General features: G+C 48.6%; 5 protein-coding genes and 2 non-coding genes across 7 annotated transcripts; 5 read left to right on the top strand and 2 right to left on the bottom strand.

Moving 5' to 3' along the window:
- Positions 1-145: 145 nt before the first annotated feature.
- On the top strand, positions 146-2,993 carry alp4 (gamma-tubulin-complex subunit SPC97; the record flags this gene model as incomplete). Its single annotated transcript, XM_046084030.1, has 4 exons — positions 146-527; positions 601-2,576; positions 2,631-2,845; positions 2,903-2,993. The coding sequence occupies 4 exons, from the start codon at positions 146-148 to the stop codon at positions 2,991-2,993; spliced, it is 2,664 nt and encodes an 887-aa protein (XP_045939993.1).
- Positions 2,994-3,524: 531 nt separating this feature from the next.
- On the top strand, positions 3,525-4,930 carry LDX57_002380 (uncharacterized protein). Its single transcript, XM_046084029.1, has 3 exons — positions 3,525-4,144; positions 4,261-4,468; positions 4,569-4,930. The coding sequence occupies exons 1-3, from the start codon at positions 3,737-3,739 to the stop codon at positions 4,772-4,774; spliced, it is 822 nt and encodes a 273-aa protein (XP_045939992.1). The 5' UTR covers positions 3,525-3,736; the 3' UTR covers positions 4,775-4,930.
- On the top strand, positions 4,931-10,212 carry LDX57_002379 (uncharacterized protein). The gene has a single exon (XM_046084028.1). It carries the CDS (start codon positions 7,320-7,322, stop codon positions 7,710-7,712), a length of 393 nt encoding a protein of 130 aa, XP_045939991.1. The 5' UTR covers positions 4,931-7,319; the 3' UTR covers positions 7,713-10,212.
- A 398-nt stretch (positions 10,213-10,610) lies between these two features.
- Positions 10,611-10,748, bottom strand: LDX57_002378. The gene has a single exon. It is a non-coding gene; the product is annotated as a tRNA-Val (tRNA).
- A 789-nt stretch (positions 10,749-11,537) lies between these two features.
- LDX57_002377 (uncharacterized protein) lies at positions 11,538-12,642 on the top strand (the record flags this gene model as incomplete). Its single annotated transcript, XM_046084027.1, has 4 exons — positions 11,538-11,575; positions 12,131-12,233; positions 12,335-12,529; positions 12,583-12,642. 4 exons carry the CDS (start codon positions 11,538-11,540, stop codon positions 12,640-12,642), a joined length of 396 nt encoding a protein of 131 aa, XP_045939990.1.
- A 3,214-nt stretch (positions 12,643-15,856) lies between these two features.
- On the bottom strand, positions 15,857-15,994 carry LDX57_002376. The gene has a single exon. It is a non-coding gene; the product is annotated as a tRNA-Cys (tRNA).
- Positions 15,995-18,295: 2,301 nt separating this feature from the next.
- Positions 18,296-19,517, top strand: KRR1 (KRR1 small subunit processome component; the record flags this gene model as incomplete). The annotated part of the gene is made up of 3 exons (XM_046084026.1): positions 18,296-18,355; positions 18,418-18,690; positions 18,771-19,517. 3 exons carry the CDS (start codon positions 18,296-18,298, stop codon positions 19,515-19,517), a joined length of 1,080 nt encoding a protein of 359 aa, XP_045939989.1.
- Between the last annotated feature and the right edge of the window lie 88 nt (positions 19,518-19,605).

Below are 19,605 nucleotides of genomic sequence, written 5' to 3'. Positions count from 1 at the left end.
TCGCTACTCCGCGACGTGACGCCCGCAGTCGATTGTATACTTTACCTTCCCAGATTCCTCTTTCTCCCTCGACCCTCGTTACCCAACTCCGCCAATTTCGGTCCATGTTGCATGATCGGACTTCTCCTCTTTACCTCGCGGGACCATGTCCGTCAATGACCGTCGCGCCAGCCACATGAACGCTCCACGACCCCGCGTTGCGTCCAATCGCGTCGGCGATGCCGAGCGACACGCTCTGCGCAGCGGCGCCTCCCCATTGCAGTCGGATAATGCAGGCCACCGGGGCAGCACGTCCAGCCAGAAGAATAGAATGCCTCGCGAACAACAGAACATGGCCAGCGAGAAACGCTCCGAACGAATGACGATCCACTCGAAGGAACGGTCGCAGACTCGGACTCGAAATCCGGTTAAGGAGTCTTCTAGTGCTGGGAACAGGGGGGAATGGGAGAGATCACGGTCAAAACGAGGCGTGCAGGGGGATATTGCGGCTTCTCAAGCTAGAAATCAGGAGAAGGAACCGGAGGAAGGTCCGTAATCCTCCCTCTACTACTAACAATACCACCAGATTCGCAAACACTGACTGACTGTGCTATCGTATAGTACCCTGGAACCCTCATGCCTCCCTGATGCCTCATTCAACCGCGCCTTTGGCGACACGAGTATCGGTTGCGCCGTTAGCCTCCACGCTGCCTCAATCACTTCAACCCACGCCGCTCCGAGAACTTTCCGTGGATACGCAAGAGAAGGCCTTACTAGACGATCTGTTATTCGTGTTTATGGGATTTGAGGGCCAGTACATCCACTATCACAGCAACTACGACCCTGCTGTTGAAAAGGACCGGTTAACTGGGCCCGTTTTTCAGCTACCTTCGGGATTGGATCCAACCTTGAGAGACCTGACCTTATCGATGTTGAAGATGGCGACGCATTATAGTGCGCTGGAAGCATTTGTGGAGGTCCAAAGTCGTGCAGAATTTGGAGCAGTCAGCCATGCTTTGTGTGCCACGATTCGCAAGATCCTGAAGGATTACCTGATTCTCATTGCGCAGCTCGAAAGCCAGCTTCTTAACAATCCCAGTTTCACTCTGCAGCTCCTTCACCTACACACCATGCCAACTAGCCAATGCCTCGCTCAACTCCATTCCATGGGCCAGGAGTTGCTCCGCCGGAATGGACTTTTAGACCAAGACCTTGACGAGTCGATCGATGACTTTGACGACGTGGATAATATCCTGGAGCAGCTGAAAGAAGGTGGAGACTTGGTTCCCGGTGCCATGTCTAGCAAGAAGATATGCAAGGGTGGTAATGTGCTACGGCTCCTTACGGAGCGATTGGCTACGTATTCTGGGGACCCAACCAGCAAGGCTCTTTTAGAGCGGCTGCTTCGTGATGCGAGTCGGCCATATATGACGATGCTCAACGAGTGGTTACATCATGGTGGGATCAAAGACCCTCACGCCGAGTTCCTTGTCAAGGAGCAGAAGTGGATCAAGCGAGAGAAGCTCGAGGAAGATTACACGGACGAATACTGGGAAAAGCGGTACACGATTCGCGATAATGAGGTTCCTCCTCAACTGGACAGTGTGCGGGACAAAGTCCTCCTGGCTGGTAAATACCTGAATGTCGTCCGAGAATGCGGTGGTGTCGACGTGAGCAAAGAGGTCAAGGATGTACCCCAAACACTCGACGATCCCAGATTCCTGGACAACGTTAACGCCGCCTATACCTACGCCAACGCATCGTTGTTAAACCTCCTTCTCACCAAAAACTCGCTCACTACCCGCTTCCGCTCTCTCAAGCACTATTTCTTCCTCGACCGCTCCGACTACTTTTCCTTCTTCCTCGAGATTGGCGGGCCCGAATTACGCCGGCCCGCCCAAGCGGTCAACGTATCTAAACTGCAATCCCTTCTCGACCTGGTGCTTCGGCAACCGGGCAGTATCGCGGCCCAGGACCCGTTCAAAGAAGATGTCAAAGTTCGGATGAATAAAGTCGGACTTACGAAATGGCTGATGCAAGTAGTGAGCGTCTCAGGTATTGATCAGGACAACCCCGAAGCAGGGATGCAGGTTGCCCAGTCGCATGTCGAAGATGACAAGAACATCAACGGGTTTGAGGCTCTTGAACTGGACTACTCGGTGCCCTTCCCTCTATCTCTTGTTATCAGTCGCAAGACCGTGCTCCGATACCAACTCGTTTTCCGACATCTCCTATCTCTCCGCCACCATGAAAATCTACTTGTTGGTTGCTGGCTCGACCAGAGCAAGTCCACTTGCTGGCGGCATAAATCCTCAGACCGAAGGGTTGAGGTGTGGAAGCGCCGGGCGTGGAGTCTGCGCTCAAAAATGCTTATCTTTGTGCAACAGCTGCTGTACTTCTGCACGGCAGAGGTGATCGAACCCAACTGGCAGAATCTGATGGACCGAGTGAACGGGGCCGATGCGCAGGGGTCAGAAGTGACCGTGAACGGTATCAAACAAGCTAACCGGACCGTGGATGAGCTGATGCAGGACCACGTCGACTTTCTAGATACCTGTCTGAAAGAATGCATGCTCACACAGGCGAAGTTATTGAAGGTATGTCACGCAGACTTCGAAGAGATTCCGCAGGCCCCTGACCATGTGTTATAGATCCACTCCAAAATCCTAATGTGCTGCAACATGTATACAAGCTGGGCTGCGTCGGCAGTCGGACGAGGACTATACTTGGCTGACCCCGATCTCGCCGGTAAGGCCCCCAGCTCTGATCCGCGCGGATATGATCCAACACGTATAGCAAAACTTGAAGAAAGTCTTAAGCGATACGAGGATCATTTCACCCGCCACCTGCGGATCTTGATGGACAGGTAATTTGCCCCCATTTTCACCACACCAGAGCCATGCTAAATAGCGATTTTATCTAGTCTCAACTACTATGCGGCGACAGAAAGTGTCGTCCTGCTCAAGCTGGCACACGTCTTGAACTCAATCACCAAAGAAGACGGTCCTGTCTGAAAGCCCCTGCGTGTCGACTAGTGAAATCGGCCATCCCCTTATTGCCGAGTTTCGATTTCGTCCTATGGAATCGGAACTAGGACACCACTCACACTATTTCCCCCTCACATAAACCGTCAATATATCCATCTGGCCCTTCCCTATCTTAACAATTTCATTTTCTACCCTCGGAGTCTCGGACAGCGCACGGAGCATGGCAGGCAGGCAGGCAGGTTCTTGTATTTCTTCATCCCATTATAGCATGGCATTATCGAAAAAACCGGAGGTTGATTGATTGATTGATTGAATGCTTGCTTTTGAATTTGTTATGCGATAGTTATCCGGTATAGGCACAGGCACAGGCAGAGTTATAAGGTATAGGATAATACCCTGGCGTGGAATATGGAATGGAAATTCACATTCAAAATCAATGCACTACGAGGTAGAGATCGTACTGTACCTATAGGTGCAAGGATTCTCGGAAGAACAATGAGTCATGTCGTACGATAAAATCCCAAAGTACATTCGGAATCGACCAACAGCGTTGGAGTTGTTCTATTTGTCCTTGCTTATTCCCGATTGCCCCGGTCGGTGATTATTTTCTTACTTAACGGTGTTCGCGTTAATATTTAAGGCTGGCTCTACCTTGCTTACGTCGTTTTATCGTTCCATCTGACGATCTTTCTCACCTCCCTACCCCTCAGCCTTCTTATGCGTTCTTACAGTACCTACCTTCTCTGATATATTCTTGCCATACGATCAAAATGCCCTCTCTCCCTCAATCCCTCTCGTCAATAGCCTCACATCTTCCTTCTCTGCCCGCTACGTCCAATCTAACAACCACATCCGCCCCGAAGATTCTCCTCTCCGCCCTCTCGGCCACCCTGATCGTCCTGGCCTATCGCGACTACCGAACTTACATGTCCTATGGCCCCGGTGGCAGCCCACACAATGCGATCGGATGGTTTGGCGTGCGCGTGGTGTTGCGCCCCTTCAAACGAGAGATGTTTTCGACGGATGTCTATACACGGAAAATCAAAGACGGGGAGAGCACGAGTTATCTGCCCGGAGAGAAGGAACTAAGCCACAGAGAGGGCGGAAGACCAAAGGTTGGACCGCATATGGTGCCGCAGAGACAACTGGATGAGTTTGCGTCCAAGGAAATGCAGAAGGTATATATATATCATGTCTGTTGCTCGGCCTGAGGAGAAACGCACGAGTCCAAGACATTCTGTAAACGGCCACAAAAGAGATCTTGATCAGGCATACTAACGCAAAAAATGGTCAGAAACTCGTTGAGGAGTTCGAGTCTTTCGCGGTTCGAAACTCGCATCTCGTGAAACTGGCACCGTCAGGGCTGGAACTCCACGCAGATGCATTATTCGTTGCCGATGGACTTGCGAGTACTCTGCCGGCGGAGAAGACCAAGCGTGAGATTGCTCATATTCACCGTTTGAAGGATGGTTCGCTTCATGTGACACTAGCACCAGCAGATTGTAAGTTTGCTCCCTCATTTGCTAGGAGGGTGTTCTAGGAACACCTGTCGCCACAGCCTAACCCAGCTGATCCCTCTTTCTCTTTTCTTTCCGTTATCAGGCAAAAAAATCTTTGACGCTGGCTGGGGTCAGCGTCATTCCTTGTCTGGGGCCTCGGTTCCCAAGGCTATAACAGGCCGGACTTTCGAGCTACCATCGGAGTATGTTCTGATTTATGCACCTCGCACCGAGGCTGAGGTGTCTATCGTCATGGAGGTTGTCAAGGCCAGTGTGGAGTACATGACGGGATCGGAGGACCTACGGTGAGTTTGGTCCTAACGATGGAAACAAATGAAAGACAACGTAGAGAAAAATCGACAGGAGACCATGAGGCCAACCTGCGAGTTTGTATAGTATGAATACAATCACCCCTCAACGAGCCGCATGCGGTTGGCAGAGACATCAGCAGTAGCGACGACGTAGATAAAGAGTCTCTCAATTTTGACTGAACGAGAAAAACTCTCGACATCGTCAAGCGTACCTCGTGTTTGCTGCAGGTGGGTTCGGGCTATAGCCACACTAGCGGGCCTAACCGCCGTAGTCTCCGGCGTCAACTCTCTTGCCGAAGGTGAACCATGGCTCTGGGTTCGCTGCCAATCTGCCCCGTGTCCATGCTTTGCTTTCCACCTGAGACCCGGTAGTTTGGATGCTGATAATCAGGTCCGGCGTCTGACGTGGTAGACATGCATGACTTCCCTGTCAGCATGCATGCGTGATGTTCGAGGGCAAGACGCCGCGAAAATCTCGCTTATGCTCCTTAGCGCATGGATGCGAAACAAGGATGCATCTCCACTCTCGAGGGGGCTGGATGAATGCGGCGAGGTACATTAGATAGCCCGCTCTTCATCCCTTTCAGCTTGGCTTGCTGTACTCCGTGGTCACCTGCGACTACAGTCTTCGTCTTCTCGCGACTGTTTGCCGGTCTGATGACGTCGAGCGGTTGACAGGATCCGCTCGCACAAATTCGGGCTCCATCCAAGGCTCCACGATTGTTCAGGCTTCCCGAGCGTCACTCGTGCATATTGCCTGGATCAAATGAGCCCGCCATGATAGCATGAGATTATTGGTCGGCCGCTAATAACAGTCATATACCAAACGCGTCTGCTATTCTTGATTGGGACCATGACCCATTCCAGGGGCTCTTAGCTTACTCCGTAGAGCGACGAACGACAATGAAAGGAGCGGTGAGAAGGGAGGTGGGCGCAAGCTGATAGGCAGAGAGAAGCCCATTAAGAAGGAACAAAAAATGATGAAAAAGGGAAAAGGAAAAGGGAAAAGGAATGAAAATCGAGGACCAAGCACGCCGCAATTTTGAAGGAGCCACTAGAAATTTAGCCAGGCCGATATACTCCGTATTGCCCTGTTGATCCCTTTCTTACCTCTTTGCAATCCAAGCCACCGGCCATCAGCGCCCCCACCGGCCATTCAATGCCGTCATTGACTGCAGTATCTGAGGGGTCCGTTCTTGCGATCGAGAGAGAATCGGAGAACTCGACGGTAACTATTCTCACTCAAACAACGGCGGTGGGACCAGGTTAGTATAGACTGACGATGTCATTCAAGTCCGTTCTAAGGGCAACAGAGGTTGCACAGTGTACACTGTATGACGGCGGGGAACGCATTGGCTCTAATTTCGACCGACTCCTTAGTTGGTCGAGATTTTCCGCCTCTTGATGAGGGATTGAATTTTGCGCCAACGCCCAACTTTGTAGGCCCTTTCTTCCCCGTTCCCTAGGCCTTTCGCTCGTGTGGGCGTGCACATCCAAGAGTACCGTTGCATCAGCGCAAGCCAACCAGAAATCCAATAGGAGGCTTGCACATCCTCGTTCTAGATATGCAATATGGTTATGCATACGCCTAGGGCTTAGGAGAATTCCGGGTTGCTGCAGTTCTCGGGCTTGGTTTGTGAGACGCAGGGATCCAGAAATTTCTGTAGACACGAGCTGAGTCTAGTGCTAACACCAAAGCCTTCCCTCTCGGTCCACACAAATGAGCCAGCCAACAAGCATACATTTGGCGTCCCAAGGAGCCGACTCAGGCTGAGAGGGAAAAGGAGAGGGGAAGAAGGGCGTGTCGTCCAATTCTTGACACCGTCTCGTCCTGACAGACTTAGCGGGCGAAGCCCAGTCCCCCTGGTAAAGGCTAGTTCTATGTCGAAATCCGTCGGTATCGGGGCCCCTCCGGAAGGCACCACCAAGTGACCCCTCCTCCCCTGCAAACTGCTTCGATGTAATCATGGGATTTCCAGAGGGTGAACGCGTATTTCCTTTTGGTCAGTGGACATGACCATTGCCCTAGTGGCCCGTGGGACGCAGCGTAGTGCAGAAGACAGACTTTCCTCGCTCCAGTTTGGCCATTCTTGTTGCTGCTTGGGTTTCTGGAGGGGTGTTTCAGAGCCCTTTCTCTGCCAATGATTTGTTTGCTCCCTTCAGAAGCCAGACAAAACCTGGGCTGAGCGGATTTTTCTACCGTCCGCACATTTTAGTACGAACGTTGAGGCCCGCATAGAAATTACTCCAGTCTTCTATGGAGGGCATTGTATTCGCACCCTGCTCGTGCCCGGCGGTACTTTTACCGTCGCCAAAATTCCTGTGCCGCATCGATCGATCGCTTCGAAGAAACCGATCTCCGTGCCCACATTATAATTAATCCCCTGTCCATTGTCAACCATACAAAGAAACACTCGGCGATGAGTCCTCTATGTGGCCTCTGAACGTTGTTATTGATTCGTACCGACATCACATTTGTCAAAGACACACGTCCGACTCAGAAATAAAATGACGTACCAAGCCTGGCATTCAACCATAGGCAGATGATACAAACTGACTGCTTTTCTTTGATGTCAAGGAGCCCTGATTCGCAAACGGAGGAATTAGACGACATATACCGCGATACGGTGACCATCCATCGACGTGAATATCAAAAATACTCCATCGACCACCAGATATCCTTTCAGCCGGTGGATGAAGTAAGTTCAGACGGGCAACCCAGCCAGCCCCTAACTGATGACTGTGTCCACCAGGAGGAAGCGGAACGCCTCGATCTTCAACACCGGATTTTCAACCGGGTTTTTGACAACCGCTTGATTTTTCCGCCGATCCCTCAGCCTCAACAGATTCTCGACTGTGGTTACGGCACCGGATCATGGGCCATCGAAGTTGCGGAGCAGTACCCAGACTGCGATGTAAAAAAACCCAAACTGTGACAATATGAAGAGACGCAGATTTGCTCATCGGCACAACCCAACAGGTCATCGGTCTGGACATATTCCCTCATGCCAACTCAGACGATATCCCGGAGAACCTGTGGTTACAGGTAAGTCGAGACAATTTTCACTTGTGCCTTCGGGGGTGTGGCGGCCACATGGTTTGCCAATAAGCATGTCTTCTTGCTTATGATATGCCTCATTTGTCCCTGAAAGAGCGATGGGAAAGACAGATGTAAGATGATATCGCTAACTTATCATCACATAGGTCGATGACTTGAACCGCCCGTTTACCTTCCCCTCTAACCATTTCGACCTTGTGCAATCGAGAATGCTTGCGACAGGAATCAACAAAGATCGGTGGCCATCTTATATTAGGGATATTAAAAGGTCTAGTGTTCGATTGGGTTCGTGTCTCGCCATCGTGGACTGACCTCAGACTCGTACAGAGTCCTTAAACCGGGAGGCTGGGTACAGTTAATCGAGATATATTTCAACGTCCAATCCGATAACGGCTCGATCACAGAGCGGAACGCGTTGAGGCAGTGGAGTTCTCAGCTCATGGGGTCTCTCGAAGAGACAAAAGACCTTCGCGTAGGTACACGGCTGAGAACCCTTCTGGCTGCCGAGGGGTTACAGGAGGTCGATGCGAGGATGATCCCACTTCCTTTATGTGCATGGTCCACTGGTAAGCCTCAATGGCAAGGATACAACCTCGTAATATGATCCATTGACAGCCGAACAGATCCACGGATGCAGAATATCGGCGAAATGAATCGTGGAAATACCCAGAGACTGCTCTCGACATTGGCACTTTACCCCTTTACTCAGAAGCTGGATATGTCTTTGGACCAATTCGAGGATTTCATCGCACGGGCACGAGGAGAGGCTGATACCGTTGGTCTGAAAGCGTACTTTCCATTGTGAGTGTCCCAAACGCAACGCTCCTCGCAACATGCTCATGTCCTAGGTATGTTTGCATCGGACGAAAGGCCCGCTGAGAGAATAGCTGAAGTGAGCGAGCGGGTTGAAATGCCGGCATTTTGTTCGATGTCCGGGGTCTAGGCGATCATTGATCTGACTAGGCTAGTTGAGCCACGATGTTTCCCATTCTCAGTTTAGATAACACGGATTTGGAAACCTGAGTTCCCCAACCAGTTCAATTATCGTCAGTTGCAAAGAAATTTCTTTTGGCTTCCAGCATGAGTCTTATGATCCACGGGCCTTCTATGCTTGCAGATAAGTCATCCCGATGATGGTGTCACAGGCCGGGTCACAATGACTATTGTGGGCGGAGGGTGTCCTTCATCGGAGACTAATCGAGCACAAAAACCTGAGCCGAACTGCTTATACTCCTTCCAGTAGATCCACAAACTTGTGAGTCACTGTTGTGTTCCGGGACTCGCATACTGGTGTCCCAAATGCACGATGGAATCGAAGGCAGGGCAGTCGGATCTGTTTAGACCGGCAGCACGTGGAGTCGCGCTAATGCATGGATCGTCTTTCGATTATAGTTCACACGGACATTCGCAGACTCGCGGTTCAACATCGGTTCAAGCTGTAATGGCACCGGCGCCAGGAACAATCAAGGGTATGGAGGGTCACTGCGACAGGCTAGTACTATTCTTTCAATAAGTGCGAGAAGTGGGTGGATGGATTGTGAAACAAGACATCTAGCTCGTGGACCGTTCTGCTAACGAGCCTGCCAGGTCCAGAAGAATACCCGTACGAGATGACAGCCCGCCGAAGTTGACGACCTAGTCAAGAGGGGCAGACGAAGGGGAAAGGGCGAGGCAAGTGAGGGAGAAGAAAGAGGAGTGAAGGGGTAGCGAGAAGGGAAACGTTTCTCGGGACGGACCCAAACTCACGGGACATGACTGACTCGAGCAATAAACAACCCAAACTCCCCCCGTCGTCCGGACCAACTCCCACCAACAACCTCCTCCCACGACTGGGGACCGGCCCCAACGCAGTATATAAGCCTATATTGGGGGACTACCAGGTACTTTTCCATCGTTCATCTTCACAAATGTCTGTCAGCAAAATTATCGACACCCATCTCACCACGACAGACAATTGACCGTCTACAGAGTCTTGGATCGAAATGAGATACATCGATTTCGGTCAAGCAAATGTTGGGTTAATTTGCATGCTGCAGTGGCCACCAATTGACCCCAATCGATCCTCCTAATTTCCTTGGGTTACGCCATCATCTACACTGGGGCCGTGCGAATGGGGGAACGTCCATGATATAACCTAACCGTCCAGTGGGTCTAGTGAGCCGCTGGCCTCGCCAAACCCCTGCTAGGGGAAGCGTCCAGGCGACAAGCTGGCCCAGGGTCACAATTCATTTCTCCGATCAACAGCGGTCTAAAGCGTTAATCAATGGTCTAGATCCATCGATCGTCCTCTCTCCCTCTGAAGCTCGTTTACCTCGAGACAGAATTGGACGGTCCCCGAGTAATGCCGAATTCGGCGACGAGGCTGGGATAGCAAGTTGATTAGATAGTAAAGATTGCGTTTACATTTACAATCCGTATTAGGCTATCATTCTACGGAGAGGTAAGGTAGTTGCGATTGTCCAAATTAAGATCAGTCATAGATGCCATTTCTGTACGGTGTAGAGCATGGCTACCGACTGTGGAGATTCCAACTGAGGTTACTACAATCTCCCAAACATTTTGCCGCTTGCTGGACATGACATACAACTCGTGGAGATCATTTCCTCCAACTATGAATGTCTTCATTGTAACTGATCCGTGAGTTAATTAACCATCACGATAGCCAGAACTAGACCAATCCACCGAGAGAGAAGATGGTCTTTACTCTCTGCCAGAGGAACTAACCTATATGATATGTCTCTCAAAGGGAGGATGGAGGAAAAGCAAAAAGAAAAAGAGGAACTGCCGTGGATCGAACACGGGACCTATTGATCATCGCAAATTTGCACTGTAGAAAAGGTTAGTTATTTCAGCCAATCAACGAGCCAGGGACGGGTCACGTGCATCAACCGCTCTACCCCTGAGCCACAGCTCCATTCAAACGCCTTCTTCATCTTTCTTTTATCCCAGGGGTACCCTGCAGTGTAGGTCCCGTCAGCTCCTTTTTTCCATTTCATCCTTCATCCTACAGAAGATGACGGTTGTAGATGGAGAAGATGGGCTCTTCTTTATTCCGGTGTGGGTGTTGCAAATTCTTGGCAGAGTTCTTGCCTTAGGCAGTCAAACAGGAGCCCACTGACTTACTATACAGCTCCTACAGATGTCTGAAGTTCCCGCCTATACTCCCAATGCGGTTCTCGGTTTATAGATTTAAGCTCAAGCTCACCTGCAGAGACCCGTCAACTAAAGTGCGTTCGGTATGAACCATGGAGTTCTCCTACCTAGGCACTTCCCGTGGTTGGCAAGGGAAAGATACGGTTTTATTTAAACTAATGTAGACGACACCAAACCGCTCTAGACTGGCCTTGGTGGACTCTACTGCACATATCAACACAGCCATGATCTGAGGAAAGGATAAGTACCATGGCATCTTTTGTAGTTCAGCGGTACTATCTATCAGCGTACCTAGCCCTAAGTCGCCGAGCAGGAGACCTGAGTGAATTTATCATTACAAGTCTAGAAGAGCATTCCCTAGGAACCATTCCCTTGCAAAAAAGAACGGGCTAGTATGAATTTCCACAGGGATCTCTTTGCCAATTCACTCTCTCAACTCTTGATGTTTCTTTAAATATCTTTCACTCAAGCAAAAGCAAGCTGCCGTAGGTAGACTTCTTCACCCGGTATCTTAGTCTCTTCATTTCCTCCTCCTACATACATCTTCAACATGGCCTTCTTGATTATAGAGGTTTTACAGGCTGTCCTGTTTGTAACCTCTAATGACTCCTCATTCTCACGGGATACGCTTATCTCTTGGTTAGAGATCGAAACTATCGCTTCGCCTCGACCTTCTATGGCACAAATTACAAACAAGATGAAAGAAAGAAAAGTTTCCAATGGCTCTTTTACCGAAGGAAATCAAACATACAAATTGTGAGTAGCGTCAAGGACAATACACATGTTACTGCCTGCCCGTGGCTTTTGCAGCATTTTCTTACGCTTTATCATGTTGAAAGGCAAAACTTGAGAAGCGCCGATTCTCCACAAGCTCTTTTCACCATGTACGTATACATTCCTTTTCATCAGCTTCCATCTATCGTTTGGATCATCTTCGATTATTCAATGCTTTTTTATCACTATTCCCATCAGATTCTCTTGTTACAATTGATTTTGTGGTCGTAGTCCCGCTGGCAAGTGAGTCGGCGTAGGACTGGGTCGACTTGTCCCAGTCTCGTGCTTCATTTGTTTTCCATTCCTTGTCCTCCTTTATATAGTCTTTCATTGTTACGAACGTTACCTTCATATTAATATCAGTCTTAGCGAGAATCACAAGATCATTCCCGTCAGCAAGACCACCACCGTCGACTTCCTCAAGAAGGCCACCGCTGTGGCCAAGCTTCGTGCTTCTCAGTCTATCATCATGGTATGTCTGCTTCCTTCTCCTGATTCAAGTCAATTCTTCCAAACTATAAACGTTTAAATCCGGGGTACTATGTATATGAAGATACTAATAGCTCGATTTAGTGCAAATCGTGTACTAATATATCGAACCTCCTCCACCCCTCCCCCAACGCCGAGGCTGTCCCTGCTGCCGTTACTGCGGCCCTTGGAGCCATTCTCTCCGCGCTCGACTCTGCCCCCGGCCCCGCTGCTGCCACCGCTGCTGGCAATGAAGTCTCCAAGAAGACCCTGAAGAACCGCGAGCGCCGTGCTAAGAAGGTACTTTTCATGAAGTTCAATGATGTATACATGGCTAATGTATAGTATGATAGGCCGAGAAGCGTAGGGAGGCCAAGGTCAAGGAGGAGAATGATTACGATTTGATCGATTAGTTAGAAGAGTGTACCTAACCAAAATCAACATGATTGAGCAGGGCTAATCATAATAGTGTAAAATTCTAGTCAGTATTGGCGTTGTCACAGTTAGATGATAGGCACTTCCCTTTATACGTAAATATAGAGCCATTCAGCCACTCAAACATTCAGTCAGCTCACTGTCTAGGCGCATCCCTCCCTCTCGCTCATCACGGAATCGAGTGGTTTTACCAAGCTGTACCGTTGAGGTAAATCCTACCACTTCCACCTAGGAGGAGGAATGCCGCTCGAACTCGAATGACTGGAAGGCATCCCGAGGCAGAACAAGCGATTACTCGCAACGTAAAGAATTTGAAAACACCGATATCCCTACCAGCGATCAGATTCTTAACGTCGAGGAACAGCAAGGCGGGGTCCTCTACAGATGTAGAACTTCAGATTAAGCTGAGCTGGGTAAGTGAAATCGTGGAGCGTAAAGATTCAGACCAGCAAAGCCTGCCATTAAAGGATATATTCCCAGCGAAGTTGTAAAGGATCTGTATGCCTGAGACAATCCGCTGAACCTTTCGCAAGGCCCGGGGAGCTTTATACCCAAAACAAGGTATTTAATTAACCCGAACGCAAAACTCCCTGAATTTGATCCTTTCAGCAAATCACATCTCGCAGTACTGGGACTTGTCCCTATCCTCATTGTCCCCATGCTTATGGTGTACGTGGACTTTGAGGTGTCTGATTAATCTCTCAACTCTTGAAGGCCAAGAGCTATATCCGACTCGAGAAGAGATATCTCCCGCACTTTGTAGATAAACTCACTAGTGAGGAATGACAGGGGATCTTTCTCTTCACACATCTCTCCATTGAAGTCTCTGACAATGTCACCGAGACCTAATAGGATCTTCGTAGAAAGCCCACAAAGATCCTGATCACAATCTCTATGTTCTCTACTACGTTCTCAAAGAGTGGGGCCAATGCCACCTTGTTGGTGAAAAGCCCATCCCACCCATTGACAGCGAGTACCAGAGGACATCTAAATTTCCACGCGCGCTCAAAGGCGCCTGTCAGAGCCCATCAGGGATCGGCATCAAGTTTCTGATTTGACCCCCGAGTGAAGGGCAGGAAGAGGAGGTCCAGAGAGTCTTCAGAAAGAGTCCCATATGTATCGACGTATCTTCTACGCGTCCATAGTAGGCTCCTCTGTAGACGCTCTTTTGTACCCTTCACCCGAGTAACCGACACCCGAGCAACGAACGATTTTGTTGCGCTCACTTCCATGATCGAAGGCAGTCATCGAGAAGTAGCCTTTCGATCAAAAAGAGTGCAATTGATCAAAGCCTTGCATCTCGACGACTTTGTTCGATGGGGATGTAAAGGAAAGAGGGGAAGAAAAGAGAGACTGGGGGCGGTCTCTCGACCGTTCCCTGCTCTGTCATGTGCTCTCCATCCCCCCTTCCACTTTTGGACTAGTCCGGTTGCCTCTTTGATTTCAAAAACCAAATGGTTGGCGACCTGAGGTATCAATGACAAGAAGAGTTGTTTTTGCTTGCTTTGACTCCAACTGACCAGTGGTCTTCCGTGTGTTTTCAAGAAACGGCGTCTCTCTGTCTATAAATCGTGCCCACGCGCTGTACGGTTTGTTCTGCTCATATGAAATGAACCTATAGAAAAAAAAAAGGACCATGCTCGTTGCTCGATTTGTGACGACAATTGTAGGGGATGACATTTCTTTAGTTGAGTTGAACTTTCAAGCTGGCTAAGGCTCAATGGATGCTCGAACCTTTCCCTCAATGGAAGTCTTTAGCAACTAACACCGTATGGCTCCAGCAGAAACAGCTCCGCCTTCACCTGTCTAAATGGTGGGCCTTGTACCTACTGAGCCCGCCTACATTCTCTGTAACTTGGATAGCCATACGAATTGCCTTCTCAGGGTAGACACAGTCTCCTACTCATCTCCAATAGGTTACCACGCAATCCCGACTAGAACACCTCGAGCCATCTCGTAAACCTCCTCCCAAACACAAGTCAACACTACCGTATTGCAAGGCAGAAACCACAGCAATTGCTACACTAATTTGCAATCGAAGCGTATATTCCCTCGGACGAATTGCAGCTACAGCAGAATTATTGGGTTAGGTTGTTCCCTCTGCCACGAACGAACTATAACTGTTCGAACCATGGCGCGAACATGGATAAACCCCACAGATAATCTATCAAAGTATGACCCCAAACGCTAAATCACCTCCTCTGAGCACTACCAAAACATAATTTAGCGTGACGGAGTCCGGGAGATAGCCCTAGCGCAATGAATTCTGCGAAAACCTCCAAATCATAATGGACCCTGTAAGTTGGGTAGTATAGAAGGACCGGGTAGAAGACCTTTTGGGCTTGTGTCCTCTTAGCAGATATCATTTCGAATGACAACACTCTAGGATCGGAGAAGTCGGGGGTGGTGGAGAGTAATTCGTACGACTTCTTTATCGCATTGTCGTTGCATAGCCAACAGTGACCACCTCGACTCCATCAAGTTGAATAGAGTTTCGGTTAGTTGATTAAACATGCGGCAGTGGCTAGCCGAACCCGTTCCGGCGCACAGCGGAAGAGAAGTACCGAGAAGGTTCTGCCGCGACCAAAATACTCCGTAGATGGCCAGGTGTCGCGAGACCGGAAAGTAGTCCGCAGAGAAAATAGTGGAATTAAAGACGAAAGAAAGTAAAGTACAGTCCATTAGGTAGGAAAGATAATTGATGGTTACTACAACAGTAGTAAACCTCTATATGCTTTTGCGATAATCCAGTCAAGTATAAATAGTTGGGTACGTTAAAAGCGATTGATACGAACAACAATCATTCATAGACCGACCAAGCGAGGGGATTTATGATATTTGAAGATAGCTGAGGGGAAGAGGGAAAGAAGAAGTGAGGCAGAGAGAGATGATCAGGGAAGGCATATAAGTTTAGACTTGACGGCATGATGATACAACTATATTATTCGATAAAATTGCTCATTAACAGCGGTACAATCTGCCAAGCATTACCGCTTGCCTCCTGTCTCTCCCCCGTGGCTGGGGTGGACCGATTTGAAATTTTATACATAGACTACCAACTTTTTTCCCTCAGCAACCACTCACAAATATGGTCATTCCAGACAGCTAAATCTATTCATTAGTGACGGTATTCGTCCAGACACACTCTCCCTTCTCTCTAATAGCTCTAGAAGGGTCAAAAAGACCAAAAATAGGAGTTGGCGAGGATCGAACTCGCGGCCTACAGATAAACTGCTATAACTCTTTTGATATTACTATTTAATTAATAGTAATATTATTTTAAGTTATTAAACGTTGCAATCTGCCGCTCTACCACTGAGCTACAGCTCCTAATTGATATAAAAATCAGGAAAAAGTTTGGTGAAGTTGTCGAGATATTGAAGCTGAGAATGAACTATGAACTTGATATAAAATTTTTTTTCATGACCTTTGTGGTATATTAACGCTACTAAATGACACTGCCCAAGGTATTGCTAGTGTACAAACATCAAATCTCTTAGTAGACTATGCTGTGAATGACAAAAAAACATGATTTCTCTAACTATATCAATTGGGAGTTGTAGCTCAGATGTAGAGCGGCAGATTGCAACGTTTAATAACTTAAAATAATATTACTATTAATTAAATAGTAATATCAAAAGAGTTATAGCAGTTTTATAGGCTATAGAAATTGGCAGCATCCATCTTGGGGTTTTATAGAAATTTTACTACGGATTTCTGCGTCGATGTATTTGACTCTAGATCAACGAAGTTTTGCCAAATTCCTCATGGCTAAACGTCTATATTAGGTTCTCTAAGCCCGCTATATACTATGGTCTGCGACAGGCCAAGCGCTTTTCCCCTCATGATCTTTAAGGGCACGTTGTTGCCAAAAAGTAATTATCTGAAGTGGATAACGTATCTGCTATTCTGAATGGAACGATAAGCTTTGGGGTCTTTCCCTCTTTAATCTTTATGCCAGGCTTCATAAACCTCTAAGGGGAGGTAGATTTCGTATATTATCAAAGTTGTTTGATACTGACACTGGTCAGATGTTTGTTGTTGCTGTTGCTGTAAAAGGTCTTATACCGTATCTCCTGACATTCCGAATTTCCATCCGTGGAAGAGCGCGATAGTCAGCCGCAGTCGAGCACCGAGCATCTTTGTATTCTATCCAGGAATTAAAATCACCGTCCGGTGATCCCTCTAGTTGACGTCTAAATCTCTGGCGAATGGCTGGAGGAAGGAAGATTCTCGGAAACAAGGGCTGTGCGACTTTGAGCCCTAATCCAACATGTGCTCCGCAATTAAACCAATCCTTTCGGATTATTGATCAAGTCATCTAAATCTCTTGGATGTTGCTGAAGACTGACTGTCTTGACGGCATGGCCAACCTTAACGGCATCAGCGGGAGAATCGAGCCTTACAAGATTGTATCCCTGCCCTTCCCACGAACTAATAAAATAAAATGGCACCATTGCCTCCTTTCAAGCTTTTCTTCGTGTATTGCGAAATGCATTTCCTGGGATGGATGAGCAGGACTGATTACTTAACAGCGGAAATATTCAGGGTTCCAGTCGTTTGTTATGCCCAGATATCACTGGACCATTTTGGAGTTTGGGAGTAAACCAACTGCTTCAGTTTTCTGAGATTGGCGCTGATGCCTTGCATACCGGGGAAAATGGCAACATTGCTTGCATGATTACGATTGCCGGGTTGATGGACTTGAGAATAACCCCTCCAACAGATCGTATCCCTCCCAGAATTGAATCTCCCCCTGTATGTTATGCGGAGTATTCATGGCAATAGCATGGAAACGCCTCTAAACATGATGATACAGCTCCCAAATAATTAAAAAAGTGAGATTATGTGCCGACTCAAATGCGACAAGGTTTCATCCTTCAGAGAGCCAAGAAAGAGCGTTGATTGTGTCCCCGTCATTGCAGCTGCTGCACTTTGGAAAGCTCGGGCATCGACGAAGGATGTGTGTGATTCAGCCTGCTGCGAGGTGTATATGGAAGGGCCCAATAGTATGACCGGTAATGATGAGGGCTTGATAGCCAATTAAGTCAATAGTAATGGGTTATGACTCTTCACTATGACAGCCGGTAAAAAAGATATATATCTCAGAGATTACTAACATCAAATCATCACTATTGGGACCAGCTATCGATATGAAGATGACTGAAGTCCCCTCTACGCAGCGATGCCAGTGGAGTGTGAGAATGGGGAAGAAGCGGCTTGTAGTGGGTAAGTTGATATACAAGACTCAAGAAATATTGTGAACTAGGCTAAGACACCAGAAGGTTCTAATAGTAGTTGTATGATCGGGTGACTGGATTGCCAGAATATCCCATGAGTAAATGAGGCGAGACCTTCCTGTATGTAGACTCACAGACTCACACATCGACCAGAATCCTGCACAGAAGAAAAGAGTTTTCCATTATCGTCGATTTGATCCATCATGATGTATATATAGATCGAGGATAGACTTATGCCTTATTGCCTTATTGCCTTGGTGCCTGACTCATGCCTGATAAAACGGGCTGCGACGCTACCCGAAGCAGTAAGTGCCCGCGGTTCTCAAAGAAAAAAAGTTGGCGCCCGTTCGGACTTTGGCAAACATCGCATCTCAGCGAGACAGCAGTCAATATGCCGTCCACCTACAAGAGAGAGAAACCGTGGGATACGGATGATATCGATAAATGGGCGGTATGTCTTTGATGACAGGCAAAGCCAAAAAAAAAAAAAAACCTGCACTAACCTGCGATTAGATCGAACCCTTCAAACCCGATGATAACGTTGCCGGCAACTTCGCTGAAGAATCCTCATTCGCGACCCTTTTCCCCAAATACCGAGAACAGTACCTGAAGGAGGCATGGCCTGTTATTACGAGAGCGCTGGAGAAACAAGGAATCGCTTGCACGCTGGATTTGGTGGAGGGTAGCATGACCGTCAAGACGACGAGGAAAACTTTTGATCCGGCCTCCATCCTGAAGGCCCGCGATTTGATCAAGTTGCTGTCCCGAAGTGTGCCTGTGCAGCAGGTGAGTCTACTGCAAACGATCCCAACCATCAAGATATCCACAGGAAAAGAACACTCGCTGATAATTGTTTCTATTACTAGGCCCTCAAAATCCTCCAAGATGACATGGCATGCGATGTCATCAAGATCCGAAACCAAGTGCGCAACAAGGAACGATTCGTTAAGCGTCGTCAACGTATTCTCGGCCCCCAAGGTTCCACGTTGAAGGCTCTGGAGCTCTTGACCGGCACCTACATTCTGGTACAAGGAAACACCGTCGCGGCGATGGGTCCCTTCAAGGGCTTGAAGGAGGTTCGCAAGGTTGTGAACGACTGCATGGCCAACATCCATCCGATCTACCACATCAAAGAGCTTATGATCAAGCGCGAGCTGGCCAAGGACCCGACGCTGGCCAACGAATCCTGGGACCGATTCCTGCCCAACTTCAAGAAGCGCACCCTGTCCAAGCGTCACACCCCGTTCAAGGTCACCGACAAGACCAAGAAGGTGTATACTCCTTTCCCTCCGGCGCCGGAGAAGAGCAAGGTGGATCTGCAGATCGAGTCGGGCGAGTACTTCTTGTCCAAGGAGGCCAAGGACCGCAAGCAGAAGGAGGAGGTTATGGAGAAGCAGCGCGAGAAGCGCGAGGCGAAGATGAAGGAGCGGGAGAAGGCGTTCGTGCCGCCCGAGGAACTCGAGGCTGCCGAAAAGAAGAAGGAGAAGAAAGAGAAGAAGAAGCGCAAGCGCGAGGCGGAGGCAGAGGCGGACTCCGCCGAGGCATCCGAGAAGAAGGAAAAGAAGAAGAAGAAGAGCAAGTCGAAAGAGAGCGCCTCGGACGGAGAAGCCTAATCTCAGCGATTGGCCCTCTTGCCCATCTTTTCTTCTGTTATTCTTCGGTTACTTCCCCCTTCTGTTCTTCTCTGTTTCGAATTCCGTT

Source organism: Aspergillus melleus (assembly GCF_016097325.1).
Source record: "Aspergillus melleus strain CBS 546.65 chromosome Unknown contig1, whole genome shotgun sequence".
NCBI lineage: Eukaryota > Fungi > Ascomycota > Eurotiomycetes > Eurotiales > Aspergillaceae > Aspergillus > Aspergillus melleus.
This window is presented reverse-complemented; position numbering and strand designations above follow the sequence as displayed.